This window comes from Myotis daubentonii, chromosome 14 (genome assembly GCF_963259705.1).
Source record: "Myotis daubentonii chromosome 14, mMyoDau2.1, whole genome shotgun sequence".
NCBI lineage: Eukaryota > Metazoa > Chordata > Mammalia > Chiroptera > Vespertilionidae > Myotis > Myotis daubentonii.
Window position 1 is genome coordinate 52,448,226 of NC_081853.1, and position 21,725 is coordinate 52,469,950.

Consider the following 21,725-nt stretch of genomic DNA (forward strand, 5'->3'; position numbering starts at 1 on the left):
GTCCCCTCGTTTGTCAGGTTTCCTACGTGATTCGCGATGAGGTGGAGAAGTACAATCGGAACGGAGTCAATGCCCTGCAGCTGGACCCGGCCCTCAACAGGCTTTTCACGGCGGGTCGAGACTCCATCATAAGGATATGGAGCGTCAATCAGCACAAGGTAAGGCGGGTCGAGTGGACACTTGAAAGCCATCCTCCGAAAACTGTGCTCTCCTACGGCAGGCCTTCCGGAGTTCCTGATGGAATCTCTGAGCACTGAGCTACTTGGTACGCTCTATAAAGGCATGCAGCCAGCTTTCTGTGAGCCCTTGGGAAAAACACCCCTCGGGGAGTTTCCAAAGTATTTCAGATAAGGCAGGGACTCCATAAAACTAGGCCTCTGATAAGAAAGACATGAAGAGATTTGTCTGGTGGGGGAATTACTTGCAACAATTTATTTTTCTGCTGTAACTACGTTCCCAAAAAGCTTCTTGGCCACCCTTTTCAGTGCCCTTAAGAAAAGGTTGACTCTGCGTTTACAATGATAACTGATCTTGAACAAATATTAGATTTCTTCAAGGTTGTCGTAAAAGCATGAAGGTAACCTGCTGCCCTTCTTCAGATTTAAAGCCTGCTTTCCTAAACGGACCAGTATTTAAACACATGTGAAGACAAAGCCCGTCAAATTGCAAGGGATTCTTTTTCTGTGTCGTTTGAATGTCTGTATTGTGAATGACATAGGCAGATTCGGGGAAGGAAAGGACATTTCTTGAGCTCCTCGCTGTGTCCCAGACACTCTTAGCACTTTCATATCCAAGATGGTCTTAATTCTCACAGTCCTCCTTTGAGGCAGCTGTTACGGTTCGTGTTCGGAGACGGGGAAACAGGCTCACAGAGATCCATGGTTAAATAGCTGGTAGGTGACAGGGAATTGGAGCCCCTCTGACTTGAAGCCCTGGCGCCAATCCTTAGGGTTTTAAAGTCTGTGTCTTCCTAGCAAGCTCCGCAAGTCTGATGTTCAGTCCATAAAAGACCCACTATTTTACACACTTGCCAGATGACGTTTCTTTAAATGGATTTTGGTCTCGTGGGCTTTGGATTCTTTAAACAGTGGCCACAGAGGTGGCCCAATGTCAGAGACGGGAGGAGGAAAATCGTGGCTTTTAAGTGCTTTTTGAAACTTACGTTTGAATTGGAATGTCACCTTTCTGGGAATTAACAGTACTGCATTTCACACAAACTACGGGAAAACAGTCACAAAAACTAACCTGGAAGAATCTAGAAAGCTGCCTATGCTGCCCTTAAACATCTTTTTTCTGATCTTCGTTTTATGACAGGATTGAATAGCGTTTCTCAAATAGACTTGTTCTCTTTGCCAGAAGTTTCTTGAACTTGCCTGTCTTAGGTGTAGGATGTAACTAAATATTTGGCTTGGTAATTCAGCCAAGCGGGAGGAATAGAAGAATCTCAAATTACTGAATTGAAATGGTGACCGGGTAGCACTCCTTTAGCCCTTGGCTTCCATTTCTTCTCAGAAGGACCGTAGATACATGAGGAAAACACTTAATTCAGTAGGTAAACACCACAGTAGGAAGCTAAAAGCAAAAGTGTCCATCTCCCTCTGCAGCAGGCTGGGCTCCTCGCCACCTCGCCCCGTTTCTGCCCCTGCTGTGTGCTGTGAGCCTTCCGCATCACTGATTCATACCCCCAGCCTGCAGATGGGTTCATGCCCTGTCCTTTCCAGTAACGCCTTCCTGTAGCGCTGTTGCCTTCACTGACTCGAGGCATAAAAATTCAGCATTTGTCCTGGAAACCTAGGCTTTTATCAGCAATAAAACTGTCCTGAAACAGAACTTCTATGCATATGTTATCTGGAAGCATCAACTCTCAGGGGCTAGATTTTAAGGTCATAGAGCAGTGGGTCACACTAATTGAAGAACCTAACATATCTATAATTTGTAATACAGTTCATTCTCTAAGATAAGCTAATGATATCCTGTGATTTTTCTTTTAATTTCAGCAAGACCCATACATAGCATCTATGGAGCACCATACCGATTGGGTAAACGACATTGTACTCTGTTGTAATGGGAAAACATGTAAGTATTTCTTTGATTATTGGGCTTCAGGAAGCTTCTCATTTAATTTGATGTATTTTTTTCATTTTTCATGTAAGCTTTTTATTAAAATATAGCATACAGACAGAAAAGCATGCACACTTCGAGAGTACAAGTTTGCAAGGTGAACACCCATATAAGAAACAGATTACCAGAAGTGTCCCGCCCCGTGCCACCCTTTCAGTCACTATCCCTTGCCCCACTGTCTTCTAAACACTATAGATTAGTTTTGCCTACATTTGAACTGTCTATATAAATAGACTCATATACTATGTATTCTTCTTTTAATCTTATTAATATCTCTTTCTGTTCTTATTATGGTAGGATCCATTTCTTGGTTTTTCAGTCTGTGTTAGAGAAATTTTCCCAATCAAATTAGTTCAACTGGAACTTTAAAAAATATTTGCCTTAGCTATTAAAAAAATAAAATTTTGAGGCAGAATACAATAGGTTCTAGAAAAAGCTTTTAAATATATATATATTTTAAATTTTTATTGATTTCAGAGAGGAAGGGAGAGGGAGGGAGAGACAGAAACATCAATGATGAGAGAGAATCATTGATTGACTGCCTCCGGCATGCCCCACACTGGGAATTGAGCCCACGCCCTGGCATGTGCCCTTGACCGGAATCGAACCTGGGACCCTTCAGTCTGCAGGCCGACACTCTATCCACTGAGCCAAACCAGCTAGGGCGAGAAAAAGCTTTTAGATTATATATGTACTATATGTGTATATAAACATGAACAGATGTTTGAATTAATATTAGGAATATTATAAATATTGAAGTATATACCACTAAAGTGTTCATTAATTCTTTGCCTCTTCTAGTAATATCTGCTTCTTCTGACACGACAGTAAAAGTATGGAATGCACATAAGGGATTTTGTATGTCAACATTAAGGACACATAAGGTAAAAGAGCTAACATAATTTTTCAATTTTCAGTGTCTTTAGTGTAATATTGGGGTCTCAGTACTTTAAGTGGCTCATTTCCTTATGGATCTACAGTGTAGATCATAGTACGTGTGTTCTGTTGCAGGATTATGTAAAGGCCTTAGCATATGCCAAGGATAAAGAACTGGTAGCATCGGCTGGGTTGGACAGACAAATATTCCTTTGGGATGTGAATACTCTAACAGCACTGACTGCCTCAAATAACACTGTCACAAGTAAGGAGTTTGAAAAAAATGTCTTTGAAAGTGCTCCAAGTTGACATAAACAAAGAATGGTTTATAAAATATTTTGGATAAGTTTGTATTGAGACAGTGGTTCATATCTAGAGAGTGCTTCTACCTCCAGCGTTCTAGCCCCCAAGAGTGTGCTTGGCCAAGGAGCTAGTTCCTCGCTGCATCTAAAGTGGTAGCTTCTCCAAGTGTCAGCTTTCACGTGCACGTCTTAGATCCCCAGCTGCAGCCTGGGCGCCGGCAGGCAGCAGCGTCTGTCTCACTACTACTTTGTATCTCCCACAGCCTCGCTGCCCAAAGCCACACGCAGCAGACACTGTTGATGGAGGTGGTAACTACCTGGCAAAGTAGGCAGTTTCTGACTTTCAAAAGTGTGACTGTATATTAAGAACCTTTGAGTTAATGGCCCAGATGGAAAATACCCAAAGCAAGGAAAGAAAAGGTTTTGAGTGCGAATTTTGCAGGACCTTTTTAGAGCAGCCCAAAGAATCCAGCCAATTCTAGAGGAGCTCAGGAAGGCTAGGGTGCTGCGAGAGGCGATTTAGAACGTTCGCAGCAGGTTAACAGCATGGATGCCTCTTCAACTAAGAGATCTCGGATGACCAGGTCAGACCCATCCAAGTCTAAACTTGAAACTCAGCCTCATGCTTGGCCCAGCCTACTAGAGTCCTGCAGGCCAGGTGTCAGACAGGACTCTAAGGAGCACATTTTTTGGCTAAGCCTGGCCTGGAAGGTCTGTGTTCAGGACGTGGACTTGAAGTATCTAGATCCCTGTGTTATAGATTCAGTTTGTCATGACTGTGGAACACTCGCACTGACATAGCCAGGGCAGTTCTAATAAAGCCCAGTACGAGCCAAGAGGGGCAAGTTGGGAGGCTGGTATTTATGATTTTTTTAATACTGTTTTGCTTTTCCCCCCTGGGAGATATGTGAAGGTCTAAACACTATTCTCCCCTTGTTCTTGATTTTCCACCTGGACACTCTCTCAGTGCTTCAGGAGCTGGTCCCTGCTGAGGCTATCATGATCCATTTAGCTCTTTGTAGATGAAAGTCCTGCCTCAAAGAGACACTAACGAAACAGAACAAAGCAAAACAGCAGGATGGTCTCAAGGTCAGAGACTAGCTTAGTGGTTACAGATTCTACAGCAGATATGTCTTGGCTTAGAATAGTTTAGAGAGGCCCTCATAAGTTTTTGTGATGATAGAAATAATACTAATAGCTAACATTTATTGAGCACTCCTACAAGCAGTTACTTTTCTAAATACTTTACATATATTATTCTTTATTGTAAAATTAGCATCATACTATATAGTTTTATATGCTTTTTTTTTTAACTTCAGTGATATTTTGTTCTGAATCAAAGGGCCTGAACGTGATTCTTGCTACATGTTGCCTGGTTTCCTTCCAGAAGAGTTATATCAAATTGCCCTCTCACAAGCAATGTGTGAGAATGCCGTTTACTGTGTTTTCTGATCATTGAATATTACCTTGTTGTTTTCTTTTTAATCTGATTTGGTGAAAATAGTATTTTTGTTTATTTGAAATAGTGAGTTTGGACATATTTTTCATATATCTCAGTGGTACATGTTTATCTTTGAAAATATATTACTTCTGTGGATAGGTTTTAAATGGCAGTGCAGTTCCATTTAGCAAATATTTATTGAGCATTTGTGTATACTCAAATCCAGAAAAGATGTAAAACTTGATATCTCTGTTATAGATTTCTTTAGAGCACTCATAAAGATAAGATTTTCAAAATTGAATAATTAAGCCTGCAATTTTTGCTGACTAGCTACTAAACATCTGGTAATTTTGTTAACATGTAGCTCCATTTATCCTTAATAGCTTCTTCTTTAAGTGGGAACAAAGATTCCATTTATAGCCTGGCAATGAATCAACTGGGAACAATCATTGTATCAGGGTCCACTGAGAAGGTAAGGGGGAGCTTAAAGGGTGTACCTTAACTCTAGAAAACAAAGAAACCAAAATAATTTGATCTGTGTCATTACTAGCCATATAGACAGTGGTTTTGCCTGGTGGAATGCTAAAAGAAAGGTTTTATTTGAACAAATAAGAGCGTAACTGTAATTACTGTCGTGTGTGGTAATGGGGGTGGGTGGACGGGGTGGGAAAGGCCTGTTCATGTTTTGACATTAAAGAGGCTTCCTCCCACTTGAAAAGGGAGCCTCAGACAGTGTCCGTTGGCAGAAGCAATGTTTCTTTCTCAGAATTTAGTGGCTGTCATTTGATTTATAAAAGTCATCTGTTACTGAAATTTGATCGTGGATGTACTCAGTTTATGTAATATTTTGTTAAAATTGACAGGTTTTAAGGGTATGGGATCCAAGAACATGTGCAAAACTGATGAAGCTTAAAGGGCACACGGATAATGTGAAAGCGTTGCTGCTGAACAGAGACGGCACCCAGGTACGCAGCTTCGCATGGGCATTGACCTAATCGCTTTGCCAACGTTTCATACAACAGAAATCCCCCCACTTAGTGAACTGCTGCCTACACTGATTGAACAAAGCTGCATATATTATAAACTGTGGATTAATTTTAAATCCTTAAAATATTAATTTGTACATATAATAACCCCAATTTTGAAAAAACGATCTTTCATCATTGTAGATAAAAAACGAAAACTAAGCACCATTTATTCCACTACCATTTACTCCTGCTCCCCCAGCCATTTTTTCATGGGGCAGGGATAAGTTCACAGCTAATTGGAATTAATTGATTGTGATGGAGCTAGAAAAGGGAGAGTAGAAAAATTATGAGATGAGAAACACCATAATTCTATTATTTCTGTGGAAATTACGTCATGAAAATTGCCTCACAAGTGAATTAGAGAAACCTTTTTGTCTCCAAAGGTGAAAGAAAGGTTTGAAAAACTAACCAAAGGAAGGAAATCACTTTCCAGAGCCAGACAGAGAGGCTTGGAAATGTAGAAGGCACTCAGTGTTAATGCATTGAGTGGCCTGGAGGAGAGGACTTCATCCTGGTCCTTAGTTAGCTCATCTGCAAAGTGGGAATCATATTTAGTTTGTGTAGTAGGTGAGAAGATTAGAAATAATGAGTATGTTCTTGTCATAATCCCTGGGTTTTTAGAGCCCTTGAACCCTTTGCAGCCCCATTTTCATGTGAGTCAAGAAGCCTAGTGCAGTCAGCTGCTCAGGTTTTGCAGTGTAGCTGCTGGGCTGCGTGGGAGATGGGTGCCAGGCCTTGTTCTCTAAGCTTTGTCCAGGTTGCCTGGGTCGTATGATCTCCATGGGACTGCCCTTACATCCGGGCTGTAGACACGATGGTTTCCAGAAGAGGGCCCTGGGCCTGGCAGACTTGCTAAAGATCCTCCTGACTGCTACACTCCATGCCTTGTTTCTATATATACGTTTATGAATGTGCTTTTTAAAACCAAGATGACTTAAATACAAGTCAGTGCACTTCATTAAAGTCAGCTACTGATTCTCAAACTCTTGTTTGAGACAGAAGCGCTAGATATCAGTTACTGGACCAGAGTTTATTTTGCATCTGCAGAATTCTGCAAGCTTCTAATGCTGGGTCTCTGGTGGCATTGTGATTCAAGGACTTATCATATCTAATAAAGAGGGAATATGCTAATTGACCCTCACACCATTGTAAAGATGGTGGTGCCCACAGCCAATAAGAAGGGAATATGCTAATTGACTGCTACACCCTCGAAGATGGCGGTGCCCACAGCCACAAGATGGCAGTGCCCAGTCCCCTCAGCCTCACCAGGGCGGCAGGCATGCGGCCTGCCTCCGGAGATCCCTAGTCCCCTCAGGCCTCCAGCCACCCAGGGCCGGCCCAAGGCACAGGTAACCAGGGCCAGCCGAGGCTTGCACTGCCGGCAGTGGCAGCAGCAAAGTGTGATGGGGCGTTGCCTTCCCCTGATCACGGGATCACCTCCCGCCCCTGAGGGCTCCCGGACTGTGAGAGGGGCCAGGCCAGGCTGAGGGACCCCCCCTCCAGTGCATGAATTTTCATGCACCGGGCCTCTAGTGATGTATAATAGGCCAGTGAATATCATGGACAGCAACCTATTGCCTCCCTTCCTTTGTTGTAGCGTAAGATCCTTAGTCAGCAAATCTTATGATTTGAGGTCCGTCACATAGCAATTATTTTGATTGGTGTCAGCATACCTGGGTCAAGCCACTTTTCAGAGGCAGAAATACAGGTTGCTAGGGGTGTGTGCTTAACAGTGTGGCATCAGAAGAGAAGTCTGGGCAGAGCACAGGAGCTTTCGGACAGATCTCTAACCTTTACTTCCTTTGTCCCCAGTGTCTTTCTGGCAGTTCTGATGGGACAATTCGCCTGTGGTCCCTCGGTCAGCAGAGATGTATAGCGACGTACCGAGTCCATGATGAAGGTGTTTGGGCTCTGCAAGTCAATGACGCCTTCACACACGTGTATTCTGGAGGGAGGGACCGGAAGATTTATTGTACAGACCTAAGAAACCCTGACATTCGAGTGCTGATTTGTGAAGAAAAGGCACCAGTTCTCAAGGTATGTGATATATATTTTTTAAATTGATTTGAGAGGAAGGAGGAGAGAGAGAGAGAGAGAGAAAAAAGAACATCAATGTGAGAGAGAAACATTGATTGGTTACTTCCTGTATGCACCTGTATGCGACCCGACCAGGGATCGAACCCGAAACTTGGGTGTGTGCCCTGCCTGGGAATCGAACCCACCACCTTCTGGTGCAAGTGACCACACTCCAACCAACTGAGCCACACCGGTCAATCAGGGCAGTATGTCATATATTTTAGTTTATATAATTAAGATGGTTACATTGCTCCTGAGAGCGCCTGGCTGTCTTAACCTGTCATTAGAGGAGGAATATGAGGAGCTCAGGTATCTGTAAGCAGAAATTGTCCACTGCTCAAGAGGGAGGGAGGATGTAGAAGAGCACTCCTCAGGAGGAGGGAATGAGCTCGCTCACACCCTACACGTGACTGCTCGGAGTGGTCCTGATCGGGGTCTGGATGTGGGTGGATGGGTACTTGGGAAGCCATCCATATTGACAGCTATTAGAAGTAGAGCCTAGGCTAAAAAATGGCCAGGCATCACGGGACAGATGTCCAGCCTCACTGATAGTCCTGGAATTGCACACTGAAACACAGCGAGGAACTTTCAAAGGGAGCATACAGACAGACTACCCTGTCTTCTCAGAAATCATCTGCAAACATCAGGGAAAGCAAGAAACAACTGCAAATACCCTCTGTGAAGCTGGGTGACATCTGACACCCAGACCATAGCGTAGGAGGAAGGGCTGCAACAGGGAACAGAGGTCGAGGAGACGTTGAGAGGATGCCTGTGGTCTGGCTGAGTGCAGTTCTCTAAGGTAGAGGGCAGGTCCTAATGGACAAACCAGTATTGCTTTAGAGAACAGCAAGCGAGTTAGGGCTGCCATTACAGACACAGCATGTGTGCAGGAAGCAGCTGATGGGCTGACAGGTGGGGAAGAGGAACACTGCGCTGTGGGTCCTGCAGCTGCCAGGGTCTCTTGGCTGGAGAAAAAGACCTTAGCGCAGACAGCCATGTGTTACAAGGAGCGTCACTCTGAACTGAAGAGGATCCCCACTTGCTGAGAGTCGGGCCCTGTCCCCGCAGCTCCAGTCCTGCGGTTTCCTGGTACAGGAAGAACAGTGGGCTAATGCAGAGTGATTCCCGTTGCATGATATATGGGCATTTATATATTTTATACATTCAGTATTTTTTTAATATATTTTTATTAATTTCAGAGAGGAAGGGAGAGGGAGAGAGAGATAGAAACATCAATAATGAGAGAGAATTTTTGATTGACTGCCTCCTACATGCTCCCCACTGGGGGTCAAGCCCACAACCCAGGCACGTGCCCTTGACCGGAATTGAACCTGGGACCCTTTAGTCTGCAGGTTGACGCTCTATCCATTAAGCCAAACCAGCTAAGGCATACATTTAGTATTTTAAAAATACAGAAGGGCACACAGTAAACTGTTCACAAGTGCACTATCCTTGGGTGAGGGGGTAGATTATGTGGGGTACTTTTCACTTTTGCTGTGCTATATTTTTACTACTAACATTTTCAAAGAGAAAAATAAATCCATTTCTTTGTTATTAAGAACATAAAAAAATTCTGTTAAGTCTCCTTTGGCCTGTACCCATTTAGATCCCTTAAATCAGGGGTGGGAAACGTCCAGCCCACAGGCCATGTAAGGCCCGCAAATCATTGGGTCTGGCCCTGCTGAGGCATTAGGTGTGAGTTAATTAAATGTTTGACCAAATATAGCAGGTTAATTTTAAGTTGATAATTTTGTGTGGCCCTCAAATGATGTTATAAATATCCAAACGGCTCTTGGCAGAAAAAAAGGTTCCCCACCCCTGCCTTAAATTAACCACACTTAAACCTTTAAGCCATTCTTTTTGGTGAGAAGTCACTGCTGCTACACTTTTATAGGGTCATGAATTTCTTTAGCAGACTTCCTCATTCATTTGTTGAATCCCTAGCTTTTAACACGTGCCATGGTATAGTCAACACACAGTGCTGAATGGAGGAGTTATTTAATAATGTAGAGCTGGTCCTGGCAGCTCAGAAGAGTCAGCATTCCACACCGTGGTATTTTTGTGTGTTGTTTTCAGATGGAGCTTGACAGGTCAGCTGATCCGCCTCCTGCAATCTGGGTTGCAACAACGAAATCTACAGTAAATAAATGGGTAAGTGAGCCATTGTACAGCTGCCTACGGATTAGAAGCTGATAAAGGATTAGACCCAGTAGCAAATGCTCAGTATGATCCTGGCTCAGCATGCCTTTCAACAGAGCAAAAATCTAAAAGCCCCTATGAATGCAGGTGTGGGCCTAAGGGTTGTACAGAAAGTAAGGTAGTAGTCAAAACGACGCTTCGATGTCTTTGTCAGAAACCAAGAAGTATATGTGACATGCCTAAGCTGTGGCCTGATACAGCCAGTAGATTTAGTACAGCTCTGACCTCATGGAGCTGCATTTGAAAATAGGCAGCCCAGTACCAGCACAGCAGGGAAACTGGTTAGGCTTCTGTTTCTCAAAACAGAAAACTGCTTTCAGACTCATTTCCTTTTTCTTCATAGTATGAAAAACAGGGAGAGAAATAAGAGGATGGTCAGAGAGAAGTCATCAAAAGTACTATTAATGCTTAAATCTTAATTGAAGACTTTAAGTTTTCTTACCAGACTGTTCGTGGATAACAAAAGAGCAAGTGTTTATATTTATTCCTGTTTATTATGCAGGTCAAGTGGTCTGTCTCTGTACTGTAACAAATGTTACGTTTCTTGTCTAAATTTCATTATGCTAATTTGCGATCAACATAGTTTACCTGGAAGAATGCCTGCTGTTCTCTCCAAAAAGACATTCCCTTCTTAATGTTCGTTTGGGTTTTTTAAATCATGGTAGATAATCATACTTTGTCACTATGTATTTTTTGGCTGATGTTTTTATTGTTGGGTTGTTCTCATTTGTTTATTCTTTGTTTTTCTTGCCACTTTAAACAGATTGGCAAAGCTTATAAAGCATAAAATGATTAAATAATAAATTTTGTTCCTTCAGACATTGAAGGGAATTCACAACTTTAGAGCCTCTGGAGATTATGACAATGACTGTACAAATCCTATAACACCCCTTTGTACACAACCTGACCAGGTTATTAAAGGTGAGTAAGGAAATTGGAAGGTATTTAGTACCTTTTGTGGAGATTAATTGTAGTTACTAAGAGACTGACAGAAATGGAGGAGATGACCTTCCTTTAAATGTAGTTCTGATGTCAACAAAAGACTCATAATAGCATTTTTATTTATTTTTAATAGAAGAAAGCTTTTAAAAACTGCTATTTAGTGACTTCAAAATGTGGGCTTTCTTTAATTAATCTTTTTACCCAGCATCAGGATAGTCACGGTCTTGGTAAAGCCAACAGCCATTCTGAAAAATATATAGAGTTTAGTGTTGTCTTTTAGCACAAGCCAGAAAAGTCAGATCTGGTCCTAGAATTCTACAGACTACAGCTGTAATGGCACCTCTGACTTTAATGTCAGAGTTTGGGATTAGAATATTGAATGACACATTCAAGAACAGTGTTCCTGCAGGAGCATAAAGAGAAGGAAGATAGGAAGCAAAAGTTGATGAGAGATGGGGCTCATTTAAAGGTTTCCTGTCATCATTTGGACTTTCCCAGCGGGTAAAACTGTCTGCCCTTAACAGTTTCAACCAGTAGCCCCGTGTTGGAGTGAGGATTCTCTTAATCTGTAATCTGTATTAAAACCAGACTGTTTTTGTTTGATTGGCCTTAAGTTGCCTTAGATATAATGACATAGTCTTCTGATTTGTCTTCTTCTTCCTGGGGGGCTAGTATGATTTATGTTCTGTTAGATACCAGTTCACAGTTACTGCCGCACAGTGAATTAAATGTAGTAGAAGGATTGTTCTGCTAATTGTGTGGGTTCTTCTCCTTTAGGCGGTGCCAGTATTATTCAGTGCCACATTCTGAATGATAAGAGACATATATTAACAAAAGATACCAATAACAATGTGGCATATTGGGACGTATTGAAGGTAAGTATCTTTTATATTAAATATATGATACTGGTTTATGTATCCCACTTATTTTTTATGATATAGATATACATAGATGTAGATACATAGAGAGATATACACCAAGATAATAAGTATATAAATTAAGATTTAGTTTCAATAATACTTTATTTGGGGGGCAGATACTTTCTTACGTGAATATTAGATAAGGCTATAGTCTCCAAAACGAATATTTTGTGGGGGTTTTTTAATTTAAAATTGTAATAGTTATTTAAAGGTAACTGCTCTAAAATAAAAATGTTTGACCATTTTTTAAAAAAATGTTTTAGACTCCATATTAATAGGCAAAATGTGAAAATGTGTAAAATTTTGAGTAGCTAAGTCAGAATCAAATTAAGTTGCCACTTAATTATTATACTTTCTTTTTTATGTATAGGCAAGTAAAGTGGAAGATCTGGGCAAAGTGGATTTTGAAGATGAAATTAAAAAAAGATTTAAGATGGTGTATGTACCAAATTGGTTCTCAGTAGACTTAAAAACAGGGGTAAGTTCACAATTGGTACTTGTGCAATTTGGGATAGTTGAAAATTTCTAGCGTAGCTCAAAATTAAGTATTATTAATTACAGGGTCCTATGTTTTTAAGTGTGAAAGGGAAAAAATTATTAATTCTTGCAAAATGTAGTTTAAATATCTTTTGGTATCCTAGTAAATTAAACTGTAGTTGCATAGAACTGCATGAAACACTTTTTGGTTCTGAATCTGTGGCTTAGCACTTTAGTTAATAGTACAAATAAAGGTTTAGATACGCGTTTGGAGAATGTATCCAAACAGCATGCCGCTAACAACGTTTGCTTCTGACAGATGCTGACTATTACTCTGGACGAGAGCGACTGTTTTGCTGCTTGGGTTTCTGCCAAAGATGCCGGCTTCAGCAGCCCTGACGGGTCAGATCCAAAACGTGAGTGTGTCCTTCCTTCTCCTCCTCCTTGCGAAAGAGAAGGTGGGTCTGTGCTCCCTCCTTGTGCTCATCTTTCTAAGAGTCTGTTCTGTTGTGTTGATGATGTCTTTGGTCAGGATTTTCCTAAGAATGTAGCATGTACCCGATGTATACGAATACCGTTCTAGTGGCTTTATATGAAATAGCCTTTTAAAGAATGGCTATATCTGAACAACCAAATAGAATACGTTTGCTCCATATTACCACTGTTTTAAACATTCAAAGATAAAATTTTAATAGACTTGGAAAAAACTCTGAAGTCTTACTTTTAAACATCATTGGCATTGGGTTAAGAATTTAACATCAGGCTCTGGCCAGGTGGCTTGGGTGGGTGCAGGGTCATCCCATACACCACAGGGTTGTGGGTTTGATCCCCAGTCGGGACACGTGGTGTTTCTCTCTCACACACATCTCTCTCTCTCTCTCTCTCTCTCTCTCTCTCTCTCTCTCTCTCTCCCTCTCCCTCTCCCTCTCCCTCTCCCTCTCCCTCTCCCTCTCCCTCTCCTTTCTGTAAAAGCAATAAAGACATATCCTCAGGTGAGGATTAGGAAAAAGATTTTAACATCAGAATATGTGGAAACTTGTTTTTATTTCTTTCCCTCTATTTTTAGGTAAAAACGAGTAATTCTCTTTTCCATTTTTTTTCTTTTTAATTAACTCTGTTGCAGTGAACTTAGGAGGACTTTTGCTCCAGGCACTCCTAGAATATTGGCCTAGAACACATGTGAATCCCATAGACGAAGAAGAAAATGAAGTAAACCATGGTTCGTGCTTTTATATTGGGATAAATGATTAACAATTACTCAGAAGTTAAAAAGACTTAGACTGGTTGTTATTTTAAGAAACATTTTAAGCATTTGCTAAATTGTGACATAATATTTGTGATGTGCCCAATTTATTGCCTTCCCTTCCACATCCCAAAGAAGGAACATCCATCCAGTCTTCACTGAAAATCCAAGGAACTTTCAATCAGGGAAACTGCTCAATATAGAGAGAATCAACCCTGTATATTCACATGACCTTTGTCCTTGAAAGTAGACAGCTTAGCAGGCTTATGCTGAAGCTGCTTCCCAGGGTATCCATGGACCTGCTGGACTTACCTTCAAGCTAGCTAGTTAGCGGCATCAGAAAGCCAGGTTGGCCTTGTATTGTCATATTTCATGTTGGCCTGAAATGTTGCTATTACTTAGTCTGATGATCTGCCTGATCTTGGCTCTGAATGTTTCAAAAAAATCAAATTCCAACTCAGAAGTGTCAGGAAAAGTGAACACATCTATATAAAGAATAAATGCCCTTGAGGACATTCAAAGACTGTGTGTGCCACAGGCAGGGGCAGCAACCTTCTCATAGGCTCAGTCTGATTAAAGAAAGGGGAGGAAAGATCTTAAAATTTGACAGCTCATGTGTAACCTACAGCAGTCGAAGATGCCTTGTGTCCCACCTACTGAGGGCCCACTCTGCTGAGGATTCTGAGTTCCCTGGAGTCCGCCGAGGATGGCCCGCTTCTGGTGGTCAGCAGCGATGCGCACCTAGCAGGGACCTCGCTCTGCTGATGACTCATCCAGAATGATTTTTGGACTTTAAATCTCTTTTGTAAGCATGGCATGTTCCTTGAAAGCCAGTCTCCTGATGTCCCTGCCAGAGAGAGGGCACTGGTCCCCCCATGTGGCTTTTCTTTTATGTCACCTCCCCATCAGAATTGCACAGTGGGCTGGGACCCAGGGAAACTCAGTGGACAGATCTCTCCACCGAGGGTTGGTTGAGAAAGCAAGGCTCTGGTATGGCTCTGCCATTTATCAGCAGTGTAGCTGTGGGCTTGTCCTGTCCTGTTCTTCGCTTGTCCTCCATCTGTAACATCACAGACAGGATGCCCTCAGAGGCCCAAGTGTCCGATAAAGATTAGTCAAGAAACAGTGCTACTGTCAGCACCTCTTGGATCCAGGTTTGGGTTGGGGGAAGAAGTCCCAGGAAACCCCAAGTCATTCTTCAAGTCAAAGTGCCACAGTAAAGCAGGGCAGGGCCCGCCCACCTCCCCAGCCAGAGCTCAGGACACTATGGTGTCCACCTGTCTGGTAACCTGCTGTACCTGCTCTGTGCTCAGCGGATACTCGGGAGTTGCTTAGATTATATTATTGAGCTCTACTCAGGCCTCTAGTAAGTTATAGGTGGGGATAATGCAGATAACTGGGCACGGACCCTGTCCTGCAAGGACTGACGTTCTGCAGGGCAGAGAGCTACCTGCATGAAGCATTCTGAGTCCAGGGAGAAGTGCTGGGTGTCATGGGAGCGGCTCTGAAGGTGCTGTAGGATTTCAGAGGATGGGGCTGCTTCCAGATTCATTGGGGAAATTCATGAGCAAGTTGGCACCTGAGTGGGGGTTAAGTGCACTTGGGTCAAAAGATTACAGAGAAAACAGTGAAATGAAATCTGCAGAGAACAATATGAGCAAGAGTATGACCTCTCTGGGGATTTTATTTTTCACTGATCCCTCTGCCATTAGTTCTGGCCGCCATGAAAATAATTTTTTTTCTGACCCAAGAAATTTTTCTGAGCTTAGAGTTCTACTAAAAACACACACTAGATTACCATTTATAAACACACTTTCCTAGGCTCCCCTGTGGTTCAAGTAGATGGTTATGCTTTTGCTTCAAATCTCAAACATGAATCTCTTCTACTAAAACCCTCTGAAACGCAGTCATTTCTCATGGGGCACATCACAAGTTGCTATACCAAGTATTTCTTACTTTCAGGAATTGGACTTGGTTTGCTTTTTGCCTTTATTTTTTACTCTGGCCGACTTAAAGGACTTTTAACTTTAAAAATAGTGCAGTGTTTGAAGCCTGGGTAAACATAATGTTTAGAATCTGTTCGTTGCACTAACTCCGCATCTGACACCATCTGTATCTTTTCCTAGTAAATGGGGAGCAGGAGAACCGCGTACAGAAGGGGAATGGCTATTTCCAAGTGCCCCCCCACACCCCCGTGATCTTTGGTGAAGCAGGAGGCCGCACCCTGTTCAGGTATGAGCAGGAGGGCTGGAGGCATGTCTAAGGAAGCGGAGGCTACAGATTGTTCATTACCACTCTAGAGGTGCCAGGGCTTGGGAAGCTTCTCATCTCGGTGAGAGAGTTAAGTGATGCTATTAGACCACTGTTCTGAGAGCTGAGCCTCTGCTGTTAAATGAGGTCGACACCTTGCCTCGAGGCAGCTTCTCTGGTGGTGTCTGCAGGAAACTCACTTTCACGTATTCAGCATGACTGCCGGGGCCAGGGGACAGATGGCAGCACCAGAAGTCCCTGTCCACAGGATAGCGTCAGAGTAGATGACTGCCCGCAGGCTGGGTCAGGCAGGATGGACTGGGCTGCTCCTGGGAACTGTTGGGCCCAGCGATGGCCTGATCTGAGGTGTGAGGCTGGCCTGCGTGTGTCCCTGCAGGAAAGAGCTGCACTGGCCCTACCTACACGTTGCCAGCAAGGCCTGCTAGAGTGATGGGGAGAGCGCACGGGAGCCGTCTGTAGGGCCATAAGTAAGAAAGATGCTTGTCTTGCCCTTGAGCACAGCATTCTCTGCCTTTATGGTGGTTTCCTGAGTGTGTTACCAAAATACCCTGCCCCCGCTCCGTGGGGAGGCCTGTGCCGGGGGCTGCAGGGCTGGCAGGGGATCTTTCTCGAGGGCTTTGCCTACACACAGGCTTCCCGCGTTACGCAGGGACTCAGAGGCAGCGCTGGTGCTGCTGGCCCCGGAGTCTCTCGCTCCAGCTGAGTGAGCCATCCCGGCTGGCTGCACTTCTTTCCTCAGCTCAGTGGGTTGTCCTGAAGGAACTCTGTAAGGCCCTGTCCCTTGGTCTAGTGTTTATAACAGTGATTTTGTCATCTGCTGTCGTGTCACTCACTGCCTGGTGGCTATGTCTAGGCTGCTCTGCCGGGATTCCGGAGGGGAGACCGAGTCCATGCTTCTCAATGAGACGGTGCCGCAATGGGTGATTGACATCACTGTGGATGTAAGTGTCCTCCAGTCCCACTTCGCCCTGGTGTTTCTTCCAGATCATGAAGCAAGTTCAGAACTGCTTCAGACTGTGTAACCTGAAAGTGTCATAAAAACTAGATTGCCAAAGAAAACAAATCCCAGAAAGCTGACAGGACACCATCCCCGAATCCTCGTGCTCCGCCTCCCGAGGCTCCGTCAGGAAGAGAGCAGTCGGAGTAGCCCTCCTGCTGCAGCCACGGAGCCCCGGGAGCTGTGCCAGGGACAGAGCCGGAGCCCCGAGTGTCAGCTCTAAGCCCTTTGCAGCCACTGCACAGCCCTGCGCCGGTGCCAGACTGGTTGGCATGTCCACAGTGACTTCTGTGTCTCCTGTCAGTGAAAACCAGGCGGCACCCAGCGAGGGCTACGTGCAGTTCTACCAGCTGGTGCAGGAGCCGCCTGGTGCCGGGGACACCCCTTCAACCCTGGCACACGCGGAACCCTCCAACACCCTTAAGTCCTGGGCTCCCCATTCCTCTGGGCTCCCTCAGAGACGTCTTTTTAATCGAGGATGGAGGAGGGAGTGGTTGTAACTCCCTTTTTACTTTATGTGATTACAAAGCACCCTTCCAACTGGAGGGTCCCTTGTCTCACAGCCCTATATACAGAGCTTTCCAGGCCCCTCCCTGCCCAAGGACCCCCGTCCCTCTACAGTCTCACTTTTTGTAAATAAATTGATTAAGTAAAAACCAGACTGCCAGGTAGAATCCTATTCTGCTTCCCTGTAGTTCCAAAGTTGCAGAAGTAGTATTGGTATTCATCTGTGGATATCTGTATTGGTTTTTAACTATAAAAATAATATATGCTTATTAAAGAACATAAATGAATAAAGTGAAACTCCCATCCCTTTCTCAATCACTCCTTCTCTTCCATTTGCCCCCTGTCCTTCTCCCCAGAGGTAATAACTGTTACTAGTTTAGTGCGGAGCCTTTAGTGCTTTTTTCTATGCTACATCAGCATATATTACCTACATGTAGCTTGTTTTATTTTCACAAGATCTGTTATGCATACTGTTCTGCAACTTGGTGGTTTTTTGTTTTGTTTTTGTTTTTACTTAAAAATCTATCTTGAGCATTTTTTCATGACTCTACAGATTGGATCATTTCTTGTAAATGACTGTATACTATTCCCTTGTGTAAATGTACCATAATTTATTTAATCAGTACCCTATTAATGGGCACTTAGGTTGTTTCCAGTGTTTTCTATTACAAACAATGCTTCAGTGAACATCCTTGTACATATAACTTTGTGTACTTTTTAGGATAAATTCCTAGAAGTGGAATTGCTGGATCAAAGGGTATGCACATTTTAAATTTTGATAGATATCGGCAAATTGCCCTCCACAAGGCTGTACCAGTTCGCACTCTCTCCACGGTGTATGCGTGCCCACACCCTCACCCACACTGGGTACTTTCAATCTTTGCTAAAAGACAGACAAATACTATCTCATTGTTTTAATATAATTTGGGTGTTTTTTTTAATTTGTAGTGAGGTTAAGTATCTTTTCATATTGGCCATTTCTATTTCTTCTGTGAATTGCTTGTGTTATTTACTTATTTCTCTATTGGGTTATTTCTCCTTCTTATTAATTTATAGGAGCTCATCATATTAAATATTAACTCTTTGACTATTATGTCTCTTAATTGAATTTTTACTTTGTTCGTGGTATTTTTGTTAGGCAGAAAGTTTTAATTTTATATAATCAGATTGACACTTTATGGTTCTGAGTTTCATGTCTTGCTTATGTAGCAAAAATGTTCTGTATTCTCTAGTATGTTTATGATAATTGTTTATGTCTAGGTCTTTAATCTATTAGTTATTTTGTTTGGTGTGAAGTAGGATACTAACTTTCTACAAATGGACAATAGCCAGTGTGCCAACACAATTTTTAAATAATCCTTTTTCTACTAATTTGAAATGCTGTCTTTATCATATACTAAATTTCTGCATACACATGGGTCTGTTTCTAGACTCTCTTCTGTGCTGTTGACCTATTTTGTATACCCCTGAAGCCATATGAAAAGAGATTTAATCTCTAGAACCTTCAGAAAGTATTTTCTGTCCCAGATATACCACCTCCACGCCAGTGTGACACCTGGTGGGTATTCTGTGGTCGTCTCCAAGTCCGAGCTCCCCCATAAACCACTACTCCTTTGAGTGTGCAACTCACCTGGCATACTTTAGGCCTGTGGCTTATTCCTGAGAGGAGACATCTGGATGGGCCAGGGCATGGAGGCTCGGAGGGGATTGATACCCAGAGAAAAGATGACCAGTTAGTTTTATCTTTCACTAAGTATGTGGCTTACTTCACGGTAGATGTCTAGCTAGTTGGCTGAAGTTTCCACTCTTGTGCAAAATCTCAGCCCTCTGACGTCAGAGGGAAGAGCGTGGGAGGGCCTGGTTGGCCTTTCCATTGCATGAGGGGCCTCACCAGCGTAGAGTATGGTTTTGCTCAAAGACAAATGTTATGGGTTTCTCTCAAGGCACTTAATTTTTTGTATGGGCCTTTAGGGATCAGCCTTAATAGTTTAATGTAGAATTTAGATTTCGGTTTGTATGGCTTCACGAATTAAAATAAAATTTGTCTCCCTTTAATACCTTGAATTGTTATTTGAAAAGAGCCATGTTTGCAAGTTCATATTGCCACTGACATTACATATAATCTTTTATTACAAAACTGAACCTTATACTTTTCTGATACATTTTGTCTAAGGCTGACTTAGATAATTTGATAGCTTACTGTAAATTTCATAGAAAGTGACTTTTAATTGTAAAACAACTATTAACTTGTAAATCATGTTCTCCTATTGACATCATTTTAATCTATCAGTTAATAGAAACTATGATGCCATTTTTTACTCTTAATATTTCAGAAAAATATGCCCAAATTCAACAAAATTCCTTTCTACCTCCAACCTCATGCATCTTCAGGAGCAAAAACCTTAAAAAAGTAAGTAAATGTACTGTCATGTGATGCTTTTATCTAATTAATTACCAGAGAGGTTTTTTATTCCTTATGATTGCTTTTATAGCAAAGGAGGCAAGGACTAGATATAAGGCTAGTTTTATAATATCACTTCATACAGTTTAACCATTTACCAAGTACCTACTGTGGTAAGCTACAGCTGTTCAAAAATAAGACATGGATTTTGTCTCTTGCCATAATCTGTGCCCTACACTCTTTTATATGGAAGAGTGATGTGACCTCACCCTCCATTACTGACAGAAGTCCGCGTGAGGGCTGGGTGAGTGCTCCTGTGTATCCACAATAACTGCTTCTATGGATACTTAAGAAATCATGAGCTTAGGGGAAAGAAATGAATTTTTGGAGCTTTCCAGAAAGGCTTCTCGAAGGACACGGAATTTGAGCTAGACCTGCAAGGATGGATAGAACTTCAAGAGATATTCCAGGTCCAGGAAATGGTTTGATCAGGGACATGGAAGTGGAAGTGGAAGCATGCGCAAGAACTGAAAACTAGCGAGGACCTCTGTGCCGCAGCCTAGGATGGGGTGGTGGGAAAATAACTTCACAAGGAAGTCGGAGAAGAAATTCCGGTTTCATTGGTGTATATCCTAGCAAATAAAATGAATAAGACTTTAAAACCTTTTGTTGGGGGTATTTCCAATCATATAGAAAACACAGAACAGGAGAATGAACCCCCATTATCCCATCCAGCAGCTTCGTCATTCTCCACACACGGCCAAACATTTGCTTCATCTGCTGCTTCCTCCTACCCTCCCCCCACCTGCCTGCACACACACAGGAGCAAGTCCTAGAGCAGTGATGGCGAACCTATGACACGCGTGTCAGAGGTGACACGCAAACTCATTTTTTTGGTTGAATTTTCGTTAAGTGGCATTTAAATATATAAAATAAATATCAAAAATATAAGTCTTTGCTTTACTATGGTTGCAAATATCAAAAAATTTCTATATGTGACACGGCACCAGAGTTAAGTTAGGGTTTTTCAAAATGCTGACACGCCGAGCTCAAAAGGTTCGCCATCACTGTCCTAGATCTCACGTCACTAGATGTATTGACCCTAAACTCAAGGTGCTTTCAGAGTTTGAGCCTGAGCCTGCTTGGTTCAACCATTAACTGACATCAGAGAAACAGAAGTAGGTTTGGGGGTGAGGCAGTTGATGAATCTGGGTTTGGACATGTAGAGTTTGAGGTTCCTGAGGAACAGCCAACTGGAGATACCCAGTCAGCTCTCAGGTTTGTGGGTGTGGAGTTGGGGCAGGAGGTTGAAACTGTAGGAAGGCAGGCCCTGGGGGAAATGGGCCTGGGAGCCCGGAGCCACCTTCCCTCCCAGAGCAGTTAGTGTGTCCGCTCTGGTGCAGCACAGTCATGGCTTAAAGGGCACCATGGAGGTCGGTTGGCAGTTCTAAAAATGGCGTAAGGCAATGACTAAAACTTGTATTGGTTTATGATTCTGTGGTCTGTTTTCATCCTTATAAAATGTTAACACCAAAGAATATGGAAGAGAGAGTATCCAGTGACTTCCTGATGTCAAGTCTGCCCTTGCCTTTTACAGAGATAGACTTTCTGCTAGCGACATGCTCCAAGTCCGGAAAGTCATGGAACATGTTTATGAGAAAATCATCAACTTGGATAATGAGTCGCAAACCACTAGCTCTTCTAATAATGAAAAGCCAGGAGAACAGGAGAAAGAGGAGGATATTGCTGTATTGGCAGAGGAGAAAATTGAACTTCTGTGTCAGGACCAGGTAGGTGGGCTTGCGGACCAGGGCCGGTGCTCGGAGTTACATCATGGGGTCTGATTATGGCTCCCAGGTCTGTTGCCTTTCAGGGGAGGAGGGGCTTCTGCTCTTAAAGAAGCTCTAAGGAACTCGGGGTGTCT

The 21,725-nt window shown here is 42.8% G+C and overlaps 1 protein-coding gene across 3 annotated transcripts in view; it reads left to right on the plus strand.

Annotated features, from left to right (window-relative positions):
* WDR48 (WD repeat domain 48) overlaps nt 1-21,725 on the plus strand; it is a 34,397-nt gene that overhangs the window by 10,472 nt on the left and 2,200 nt on the right. Inside the window, exons 2-19 of one of the 3 annotated variants that reach the window (XM_059664437.1) lie at nt 18-158; nt 1,998-2,076; nt 2,923-3,005; nt 3,133-3,262; nt 5,124-5,212; nt 5,604-5,705; nt 7,581-7,805; nt 9,921-9,995; nt 10,862-10,964; nt 11,763-11,860; nt 12,276-12,383; nt 12,702-12,798; nt 13,506-13,601; nt 15,752-15,857; nt 16,750-16,837; nt 18,122-18,157; nt 19,734-19,810; nt 21,399-21,591. In XM_059664437.1, the coding sequence (XP_059520420.1) occupies nt 18-158; nt 1,998-2,076; nt 2,923-3,005; nt 3,133-3,262; nt 5,124-5,212; nt 5,604-5,705; nt 7,581-7,805; nt 9,921-9,995; nt 10,862-10,964; nt 11,763-11,860; nt 12,276-12,383; nt 12,702-12,798; nt 13,506-13,601; nt 15,752-15,857; nt 16,750-16,837; nt 18,122-18,157; nt 19,734-19,810; nt 21,399-21,591 (1,926 nt within the window). Of the gene's footprint in view, nt 1-17; nt 159-1,997; nt 2,077-2,922; nt 3,006-3,132; nt 3,263-3,614; nt 4,389-5,123; nt 5,213-5,603; nt 5,706-7,580; nt 7,806-9,920; nt 9,996-10,861; nt 10,965-11,762; nt 11,861-12,275; nt 12,384-12,701; nt 12,799-13,505; nt 13,602-15,751; nt 15,858-16,749; nt 16,838-18,121; nt 18,158-19,733; nt 19,811-21,398; nt 21,592-21,725 lie in introns of those variants that run through there. The other 2 variants (XM_059664438.1, XM_059664439.1) reach the window with 2 other exon arrangements.